Genomic DNA, 12052 nt, shown 5'->3' with positions numbered 1-12052 from the left:
TATGCTAAGTCTCACCATTTCTGTTTTCTTTAAGAGAGTCATCCTCCAGGTTTCTTAGGATTTGTTCAATAGATATGACAATCTCTGCAAACGTTGGTCTTCTCAAAGGATCCATCTGCAGGGAAAAAATATTAGAGTTATCTCCCCTATCCCAAGCCTTCGTCAGATTATAATAATTAAACTGCTAAGGTAATTTAAATGTATATCAGATTCCAATGGTGGACCCCAACACCCCTGTGGTTGATATCTATGAGGATCATTTCATTTTCAGAAAATGGCAGTATACTTAAGTTTTAATCATTACATTTAAACTTACATGGCAGCAGGTAAACGCCAGACGGAGGAAGTCGAGAGGACAGTAGTCTATCAGTCCACTGAACGCCACATAGTCCAGACCAAAGTTCTGTAACAAATATCATATCACTTTGACATAACACCTTAATATCACATCATATCCAGTAGAATGACAACAGCTAATCTTATATAGGGTTGGTAAAGCCAGGTTTTAGAGGACTTTATACTATAACTAACAACTGTCTTGGTTCAGTTATCAATATCTTACTGAAATTATTTCAATGTAATTATATTGCATAATGATTTATCCCTGAAGACACATTTGAAGTCTTTTAAATATCAAGCTGAATCAGTTTTATGTAATGTCTTTTCTTTCTTTTTCTTTCTTTTTTTTCTGGGGGTAGGAGGAATGATGAACTCACTAGAAGTTAATTATCATAATGTATAGACATTAGAAGTTGTTTTAAATATCAGGCTGGAACAGTTCAATGTAAAATTGGGGGAGGTGAATTATTTTTAATTCATTAGAAGTTAATTATTATGTATGGCATACCGATGTGCGGGGAAGAACTTCTGGGTCAGCATCTATCCTGGCTATGATTTCACATAGGATGATTCCAAAGGAGAAGATATCAGCCTGCAAAGCAAAGTTTCAAATGTAAAATCCTACTCTTCAGATCCTGTTTATTATGTTAGCAAATGAAATGAAAATGACATAGAAATTAAAATTATTAATAAATTAACTATAGGTTTCGATTTTTCAATGACAATAAATACACATACACTGTATATAAATCTATATAAAATAAATAAACTATCCAATATTCTTTTATCTGTGGATTATTTCTCATCTTTTTGATATTTTTAAATGTCTTAGAATACATTTGTTTTCTTTATCTATAACACTATTATCACAGCTGATTTTCCTAGCAGAAGAAACAGTTACCTTTTCGTTGTACCACTTATTATGTAGAACCTCCGGCGCCATCCAGTAAGGAGAACCAACGATGGGCAGGCAGTTCTCTTTATCTCTGTAAAATACATATAACATAAAATGTTAAACACACAAAAAAAATCACAGAATTTATAAATGTATCCACAACTTGCAGAGCATATTGTAGGTAAACATGATTAATTTTAGGTCAGAATATATAAAATGTCAAATAGAAAATCATGTTTATATTTCAACAAAGGGCTATAACTCCACTTTATAATATCTACCAAAAGTGACAATTGAACTTTTGAACTTAGCATTAAGTTGACAGGTTTTCAATCAGTGAACCTTGCTACCATGTTTAGATATATAACCATAGCACCAAATGTAAGCTTTATAAATATTCTGTTTCGATACGATTTTTTTTCTTTTTCTCCACTTGATTTTTAATGAATGAATACATTATGGATGTGACTGTAATATCTCAACATGAAGCTCACACAGTCAAATTAACAGATCCTTAAATTTGTCATCAAAAGGTTATGGATAAAACTAGGCAACTGATACAATGTCTGCTGCTTCTAAAAAGAATTGATGTTACAACGATAATGGCAAAGAGAATGTCAGAAAAAAAGAAAGATGAGAAGATTTTACTAAGCGGTGCCAAGACCAGTTTAGAGTACACTGGTAAGTGGTATACCACGGAAAGTTCCTGGGATAATAGCCAAGTGCTTACACTGCACATGTAAATTTAGCTCTACCAAAATATCTGTTGTTTCCCAATTTGTCGACTTTGACAGTTTTGTTTACAATCAATTACAAAAAGAACAAGCACCAACCAGACAGATAGACTGACTGAGTAATAAATAGACTACAATATATCAACGTGTGTCATAACTGCCTTAGAGGATTGCAGTTTTCATTTAAGTCACACATAAAAAGTTACCTTATAAACAACCAATGTCACCATCTTCAGCCTACACTATAGTCCACAATATTTCAATAATCACTTCCTTATTTAATTCTCACTCTAGGTTTACTTATATTTTAGGATTTTCATACCGGTAATCGTTATTTAATTGTGTCAAAAATATAAACCGATATTAATACACTGGTTTATAAGTGGGTATGATATGCCTAAATAGGTGTTAAAAGGCATATAGGCCATCTATAAGTTAATAGAGGTCAATTAAGCTGAACAACAAGTGCCCAATATCTCCTAAACATGACACCCAATCTCTGTACAGCTGGTAGTATTACTAAGAGGCTTGATCTTGTACATTCTGGTTGATATACTAGTTTAATGACATGGAAAGTTTTACATGATAACCGTATTTACTCTCTGTAGTACCTTATCAGAATACGATAATTTCCTGATGATAAAAATTGCCCTTAATTTCAAAATATTTACAGGTACACCATAAACAATTAACTGTATTGATCTAAAAGTTTGAGCAACTTAAATACAAGTACAGGGATAATTGAGATTTTGAGATAATTCAGGGTGAGGGGCTGTCAATTATGGAAGAAATAGTTTATTTTTTTCCAACTGTTTTATAACACCTCCAATACATGCAGTCATAACGCATTCTATACAAACTCATCACTTATTGTAAACCATATACCTTGGACAAGAGGTCATCCTACCTCAGTTCACCTGACATATATCTTAAATGACTACAACTAAATCCTCACTGACCAAATCATAATATGTGATGCTAATTAGTTTACTATGACTTATTGCTGATAACCAGGCCTATTGGGTATATATCTAATTACTAGTTATATATTAGTGTTCCCCTGGGTATGGTATATGTCCAGAAATAACCAGACTCTCAGCCAGGCTACAGTGTCGGCTGTCGTTTTACCGTGTCGACTGTCGTTTCCCACAGAGACAATGATGTCGCCTGTCGTTATCAGAGTAAGTGGTGTACCCAATAAATCACTATGCCGACATCACAATGACAATGTTGGGGGTAATTAAATCCTGTGATTGGACCGATCCATCTCTATCTATTAGCCATTGATCTGATAATCCCCTACTGTACAGCCCTATGGAGATAAACCCTTGGACTGTCTGACTTACTGTGACCCAGACTGGCCAATATGTCATTCCACACCCAATAAGCTGTAGATCACAATAGTCTGATCTACAGATATTCAATGAAATGATCAGATTTCTGTAGAAGCTAGATTACAGCGGTAGTTAGGATCAGTGTACATTTGTACATCTTCATCAGAACTATGTAACCGTACATTTTCATTGTGTAGAAATGGTTGCTATATATGGAACCACAAATATAAAACAATGAATGACACTAATTTATACATTATTATTATTGTTGCTCCATTGCTATAACCATGAATTTATCTATCCTTGAAATGATTTGAAAGTTACAATCCACTAAAGAAAGTACCCACACATAATTAATGTTACACAGTATATAACTTAAATCAATATATTGTACCAGGTAGATGTACAGTAACTTACAGAGGATCAGGTATCTTGGCAGCCAAACCAAAGTCTGCCACCACCGCGGCCAAGTTTCCTTCGTCACCACACAGAAGCACATTCTAAAACAAACAAAATCAAACATAAACTTTTTCATTTTTTTTCTTCATTTTTAATTTCAATTTGTAAACACAATATATCACAATAGTATAATTGATCTAGAAATAGTGGATAATTCGCCTCACAATTGTACTTTTGATTTAGAAATAGTGGATAATTCGCCTAACTGAATCAAGCCATTGTTGGTCTTTGATAAATTGGGAGTTTCTGGGTAACAGAACAAAGTATGTAAAGTCAAATCTGCCTAAGCGACCACCTCTGTATTAAGACCACATTCTCAGTGTCCCATATGGTCCATTTAAACACCAATTGCTCTGTGTATAATGACCACTTGGTTTTATAAAGACTATTTTTTTGTCCCTTGAGTAGTTTTTACAGACAGGTTTGACTGTATTTCATTGCACTATGAGTGATTCAGGTAGCTGCAACTTTCGTCACTTTATCTTTATTACTCAGACAAGAATGATATATATCTTGCACTAATGCACATGGGTAACAATCCTTGCTATGCAAATGTTCCTACTTTTCCTATTTCACACGAGATATTTCACCTTCCTGTTTATAAGTTCTATATTTCCTAAGTCAGCTGTCTGTGTTTACTCTATGGATGTGATATCAGGTAGGTAATGTGTAGGGTAAACATCTGCATAACTAAATCTGAAAGTGGATATAGGTACAGAAGCTTAAGCCCAAGTATCTTAATGGTTAAAGTTTTCAAGACTGTAACATCCTGGAGAACAGCTCAAGTGTGTTACATACAGAGACATATGTTTATATTACAACATCTAAATGGCTGACCCACTTTCTCTGCATTACACTATCAGGGACAATTAACCTGTTTTCAATAGAATAATATACAGATAGCGTGACATGTTTCATAGGTATTTTATACAAAACTGTTTTTATTATACAGTGTACCAACTAGTTTTCTTGAATAGCTTTTCATATACCCAGACAAGAATTCTAATTACAAGATGACCTGGTACTGATTTTTTCGAAACAAAAATCACTGACCCAAGTCAAAACTTTAGATTTTTACTATAAGTAACCTATGTGAAAACTTTTGACAAAAATTTGTTTTGAGAAATAGGGACCCGAGCTTATTCTTAACCTGCCTGTACAAAATTACCTTAGTGTTAATAGACCTATGGCCATATCAAAGAGAAACTTCTCAAAAATAAAATTGAAATGGTAATCCCTCAATCAATGTCTATCTCTGTCATCATTTATCAACAATGAGATGACAATGTGTATCACATGTGTAAATGTTACTTTAATGGAGAGGATATGCTTATTGACCCTCTGTTGACCTTACAGCTTCCTCACCTAGATTTTAGCCAATCACAATAAGGATGTACTTGAATTGACCAATCAGATTTAATCTAGATATAACAACTTCTGAAGAGTCATACTTCACCACACTTAATACCATTGAATGGAAATCTGGAGTTTCTAATATAGTAAATGATGAAAACCAAATTTTCCATGTCATAACCAGACCATGCAATGTCTGAAGACAATAAATAAACAATTCAACATTTAAGTGGGAGAATTCCACTTTCAAATAAAGTGTAAATTTTCATCGTCATAAGAGATATGTGTTTTGTATACACTGCCTCTTTTGTCTGGTAGTATAACTAGAAGTCATAATGTCCAATATATATCAAAGGAACTTTTCAGAAAATTAAAAGGAAGACCTCTAAACTGTCCACCTATATCCCTAGGTTAAGTGATAGACACCTTGGGTGAGCAAGAATTTAAACCACATAAAAAGGAGTCCAATTCTTCATATAAATGCCATTCTTATGAAGACTCACCAGAACAATAGTAATTACCTATCAGAAACTTCCTGTCACAAAAAATGTGAAATACTACAGTCAACCTCAGAGAGAGACAAAATGACCACAAACAGTATAGAGAGTAGACAGGGTGCATTTGTGAATAGACAATCACAACATTGATCAAACCAGACAATATATCACATATATATTAGGAATACTTTGGCCATTAGAACACCAAATTCCAAGTTCTTTACATCCAATACTGATTAATTATATCAAGTTACATTATTAATCATAATACATTTGTACATGCATGAATCTACAAGCAGATATTACTAAGTTTCTGTATCTTAAAATTCTTGATATTTTCACCCATTTCCCCTAAGCTCCTTAAGTGGTAGTAATTATATCAAAGTAAGGAAACACAAAGCAAAAATGTCAAGGAAAATCAAAGAAAACGAAAATATGTATTTCCGCTCAGACGCCACCAAAATATTCCTTTATGAAGACCCCACATAGAAACATCATTCGAGACAAAGTCATAACATACTTGAAACATGAAACACGTGTGAAATGTGGTGACAAATATAAGTCGGCAATACACAACACAACAACTTATTTAGGAGGGTACTTTACATCTCAGGGTAGAATTACAAATAGCTCTATAATATTTGACTGAAGAACCTCTTGTATTACATCTAATGCTCTTACAAATACAGTCATGATATAATTTGTCATAGACACACATCTCACAGTTTAAAGTATGGGAGTATCTATACATCAACAGTGTCTGAGCTGGCTCTGTGGTTAAGGTGTATGACATTCTACCACTAACACACCCTACTACAGAGAGATTTGGGGCAGTGTTCTGGCACAAAATCTGGCAGACATCCTTAAACAACCCTGACTAATAACATCGTTTAATTTAAAGTTTCCCGTATGAACCCTTAATGTTTATACACAGTTTACTGTTTGGACATAAACTACTGCCATTGTTTTGATATCTTTACATAATCTTTTCCTAATGAGAAGTCCATAGTCTGGTTGTAATGCTCATTGTGAGTTCTGAAATACATATATAGTTATAGGTGTTAATTTAGCTTACAATTAACACATTTTTATCCCCAGGGCTATAAAAAAGTAAAAAGTAGATAAAGGTTTTGTCCATAGAATTAATGACTTGGATATCCATTCCTCCCAGCATGTAATTGGCCAATCATTATAACCTAGCTATACTTTTTAAGAATTTGTGACACAAAGGGTTGGACAAAAGATGACCACAATAGGTCAAACGAGATATCAACAGGCGACCTTAACCAAATGATACAAATTACTTCTAAAACTACATGATCAAATACTGTCAGGGTTTGTGCTAGGTGTTCCACGAATAGGGTCCTTCTCAGATAAAATGGGGTCCCCTTATGTAATTGGAATGAACCTTTTCATTTTTATGCTTAAAAAGGACAAAGGGACGACGAAAAGCACACCTGGACTCTTATGATTTCACTCCTATAATGCTGTTTTAGTAAAATATTTCATGAATGAACTGTTTGACGCATGAGAGAGAGCAAATTTTGGCAAAGGTTTAGTTATAAATTGAATACTAGTTTACCTAAAGAAATATGACTTCATGAAGTACATTATGGATGAAATTGTGGATTCTTTTGATAATCCTCAACTCATTTTCTAGTTTCTTATCAACAAATCACGAGCAAATTGAAGTGTTTCTTTCATTCTCAGGTCATAAGGACACTACATATATAAAAGTAAGTACAAATAATGAGTCAATTATGAATACACAGGAATAGAAAATTACAAAACATGAATCATATCTGTGTGATATTAACTTTGTAATGAAAAGGTGCCAACTTTCTGTACAAACTTCAGCCACACAAAATTAACATTGGAATTGTAAAATAATTGGTACAAAGACGGAATACATGAACCAGAACATTTTAATATGAAGTGAAAATAGGAAGACTCTGAGAGAATGTACTTTTATGTTATTTTGTATGGATAATTGACTGATTTTCCATGTAAATATATGAAAATACATGCAGACTCAGCAGACCTTGGTGTCCTAGGCGTGACACGATAGTCCACCTCTGACTTCCCGGGCATTTATCATTCTATCTATATTCATATCCATAGAAACACATGGTCACCCCTGCGACATTTATGATAACCCTACTTGTGGTACAAGCTAACATCAACAGACGTTATAATCCAGACCTCTACATGTTCATCAATATTTTGAGAAGTTGCACAATCATGATGCATGAGAAGTCATCTCAGGAGATATCTTTTAATCTATACACTTAAAACTAAATAAATGACAAGGAATATATGTATATCTGTTGATGATATGTAACCGTTTTATGTCAGGCTATCAGGCTTACTGTCAATGTGTCATTTTTTTTAGATATTTTACTAACACTGTGTCTGTGACAAATCCTTTATTGAGAAGCAGATCTTTAGTAATGTTTGACATGGAGAATGAGTGTCATACAGAGAGGCAAAGGGCAAGGGTCAGAAAACCATCTTCATTAATCAAAATTGATTGTGTTATATATACTATCAGACACACTTGTTATAAATTCAAGGAAACGTTCACTAGTAATAGAGGACTAGACTCCTCAGACAGACCCACACAAAACAAAGCATCTCTACTATTATGTACACCTGCCTTTTGAAGACTAAATTTTTGTAGTCATGCATTTTCAAGTTTCTGATTTACCCTAAATGGGAGGTTATGATAGTCAAGAGATTATTTGATATATATAGAATAAAAGAACCATTTACCCTGGACGTAAGGTCACGATGAAACACGCTTCTGGAGTGAAGGTATTTCATCCCACTGGCAATGTCTAAGGCCAACTTGATCTTGGTTGTCCATGGTAGTTCTAGTGTCTTGTCTGCCAGGACTTCATTTAACCCGCCTCGATCCATATACTGAAATATCAAATACGAAATTCATCATAAAAATCATCAAATATTACCAGTAACTTTGTATTATAGCTCTGTAAAACTTGTGGACTTGTGGTAATGTGGTCATATTACTGACTGAATAAATTCTATTTGCCCTTGCATTCAGTCTGCATTTATTGCTTCACATGTTGTACAGTAGTAAAGGAATAATGGTCGTAATGTAAAATTTACATTTTTGAAAACTGCATGACAATATGGATTCAACAAATTTTATATCAATAATCAATAAGATCTTTTGACAAGACAAGACAAAGTCACTATAGAAATCTGAAGTTTTAAATATAGATGTTTTCCTTGAAGGGTTGTTATATATAGGGTCAAACATGAAGGTATACATTAAGACCCTAGAATCCCAGGTAAAAGGCTCCTTTGAAAGGTCAAATATTTTGTTATAAAGATGTACTTGTCTTTTTATATACCGTAATATGCTCTTCTGAAAATATCTACAGGAATCATTGATTAAATGGGTCACTCACTCTTTATTATCAGTTAACATTGTGTTATAGGAGTATTTGATTTTTAGTATTATTATTTCTACATGAAGAATTACATAAATCTATAGCAATGCTAACCTTCACAGTTATAAACAATATATCTCTTTACGAAGATGATAGAGTAATTCATAATTATATCATTATTGAAAGCTGAATGACCCTACAGGTCAGTACCGGTCAGAATGATCCGAGAGCTCTCGTTAAACAGACATATTGATATGCTGGCCATTATATAGAGAGGATAAAACATCAGAATATACAGGTATATAATGATTAGGTATTTAGTGTGACGGATGACCTGTTCACACCTGTGATGGCAGCAAACCGTGACTCCAGGCCATTTACACCTGGCAACACGGAACACATTTCTGTGGTCATTTTTTTTCTAATAATCATATCTACCTCATTTCCCAAAATTGACTCTCAATGCATTATGTTACCTAACATCTTTATTTTAGAGCAAGGCTTCATTAATATGTAATCTGAATGTCTGACTTTACATGTGTATAACTATATCCAACAAGAGAAATCAGTACACACATTTCTGTAGTTACTCCAATCATTTCCTCTGCATGTCCTTTTTATGAGAGAATTGTGACCAGAGCCATATAAGCTGTCACAAAAGACTTAATTTAGACCTGCAGTCCTGACCAATACATCACAGACAATGATTTCTATTAATCATCAGCAGTGCCCTATATCCTCCAGGTTTTTTCACCATTATACCATAGCTACGTAATCACGTAATTGATGATAAATTTATGCATGTATGCCACAGTACTGAACACAGACTGGTCACCAGCCATATTAACATCACAAAGCACAGTCTTTATTTCCTTACTGGTTGTCTGGCCAATAGCCCCTAAAACTGCATGGCTATATAATAACCCCTAAGACTGCCCAATAACCCCTAAAACTGGCTATTACCCCCTAAGACTGTAAGGCATCTCAATTTTAATAGATTACTCCCAGAGTGTGATTTTACATGGTTACCTCCCTCTAGTCAGTCAGCCACGGTACCATGAGTTCCCTCTGTCTCTGTCCTAGAGTGTAATTTTACATAAACATCTCCCCCTAGTCAGTCAGCCACGGTACCACGAGTTCCCCCAGTCTCTGTCCTAGAGTAATTTTACATAATTATCTCCCCCTAGTCAGTCAGCCATATTACCACAAGTTCCCTCTGTCTCTGTCATAAAGTGTAATTTTACATAATCATGTCCCCTGACCCATATTTCTCGAAACAAAAGTGCAGACTTAAGTCAGAACTTAAGTTTTCTCCTTATGTAACTCATGTAAGTTTGTTTTGAGAATCATGACCTGGTCTGTCAGCCACTGTACCCTAAGTCCCCCTGTGTCTGTCCAAGAGTGTAATTTTACACAATTATGTCCCCTGGTGTGTCAGCTACTGTACCGTAAGTCCCCCTGTGTCTGTCCAAGAGAGTAATTTTACACAATTATGTACCCTGGTGTGTCAGCCGCTGTACCGAAAGTCCCCCTGTGTCTGTCCTAGAGTGAGTAGGTGGGTAGGTGAAGGCTGAAATGATTCCCTTTATGTCTAGCTGCCAACACAGCCTTTACAAAACAACACTTAGTTATACATCTGTACACTGTCATTCCTTAGCATAATTTGTCTATTTCACCTCATGTTTTGGAAGAAAGTCTACTTTCTGCGAGGGCTGAGGAAGATTATCCTTTAAAATACTGTTTTTCAAAAGTCTTAAACCACTTTTTGGATAGTTAAAAACTTGGGAAAGTTTTACTGATAAACTTGCCTAAAAATTGAAAATTTTTGAGAATATACAAATATTAACAGACCATTTTCTCCAAAACTCCTATAACATGTGCAGTAGATAATTCTGCCTACATGCTGACAACACTTTCTGTAGTGGTAAAACCTCAGCATGTTGACACTAACTGTAACAGCCCCTATAATTAACACCATGGAGAACCATTAACATACACTTGGTAACCACTACCAGGCCAACGTAACATCTACAGACAGAATCTAACGTTTCTGATGGCCATCATCTCCTGGTAAATCTATCAGATTCACAGAATTATGTCTATAGTAACAGCACACCTGCTACCTGTAATTTTTATGCTGGGGCAGCGTGCCTTACTACCCCCTCCCCTCTCCCCCACCCTTATCAACAGGTACCAGGGTGTATATATAGCTAGCTTTAGATCATTCGAAAAGGCAATCATTTAACTCTGATCCAATAATTCTTTCTGTTGATTTATTAGGTTACTGAAAATTTCCTTAAAATTAAATTTATTATATCTTTTTGATGGATGACATTATTTTTAACATACCAAGTTTTTCCACAATGGGAAATTTCTCAACTAATATTCCTGTACAGATATAGACATTAGGGGTATTTATGTATATATTTTATTTCCTTTAAACATATTTTCAAAGAGTATTCAGGAAACAATTGTACCAAGTGATTAATGAATACATACTATAAGCAGAAAACATACGAATGTCACTAGTCCTTTATTTATTCAATCATTTTTCGTCAAAAATATTTTTTTTTAAATAAAATTTCCGAACAATATATTAAATTTAATACAGATATATAATTTAAGCTAAAAGAATTTAGATTTACTAGAAAAAGGTGTGTAGGTTTGGTTATAGACATATATAAATGAATCTTACCTCCGTCAAGGCATGTAGTTGTCCTTCATGTACACACACACCAAGGAATCTGAAAATCAACAAAAAAATCCTTACTTAAGTCAGTCTTAGCTATCTTTCAACTATGTATCAATATGTGTTAATCTATTGATAAGAACAAATTAATTTTCATAACTGCAGATTTGTGAACAGAACACATATATGTTAATATGGGATCCCCTTAGAAAACACCTTATGAATGATGTTACCACTTTCAGTGTGAAAAAGTAAAGGCCTTTTGGGATCTCCTTGGCATGCAACCTTTGTAAGTTAAAACAAGAGGCCCAGAGGGCCTGTATCGATCACCTGGTT

At 34.3% G+C, this 12052-nt stretch overlaps 1 protein-coding gene across 2 annotated transcripts in view; it reads right to left on the bottom strand.

Moving 5' to 3' along the window:
- The window catches only part of LOC138325817 (dual specificity testis-specific protein kinase 1-like), a 49600-nt gene that overhangs the window by 7861 nt on the left and 29687 nt on the right, over window positions 1-12052 (bottom strand). For both annotated transcript variants that reach the window (XM_069271742.1, XM_069271743.1), the window contains exons 4-10: window positions 11723-11771; window positions 8384-8533; window positions 3720-3802; window positions 1241-1325; window positions 848-931; window positions 317-403; window positions 16-115 (exon numbers count right to left, since the gene is read on the bottom strand). In XM_069271742.1, the coding sequence (XP_069127843.1) occupies window positions 16-115; window positions 317-403; window positions 848-931; window positions 1241-1325; window positions 3720-3802; window positions 8384-8533; window positions 11723-11771 (638 nt within the window). The remainder of the gene's footprint in view (window positions 1-15; window positions 116-316; window positions 404-847; window positions 932-1240; window positions 1326-3719; window positions 3803-8383; window positions 8534-11722; window positions 11772-12052) is intronic.

The sequence above is a fragment of the Argopecten irradians genome, chromosome 6, assembly GCF_041381155.1.
Source record: "Argopecten irradians isolate NY chromosome 6, Ai_NY, whole genome shotgun sequence".
In the NCBI taxonomy this organism is placed as follows: domain Eukaryota; kingdom Metazoa; phylum Mollusca; class Bivalvia; order Pectinida; family Pectinidae; genus Argopecten; species Argopecten irradians.
Note: the sequence above shows the minus strand (reverse complement) of the source record. Positions and strands in the feature narration are given on the sequence as shown.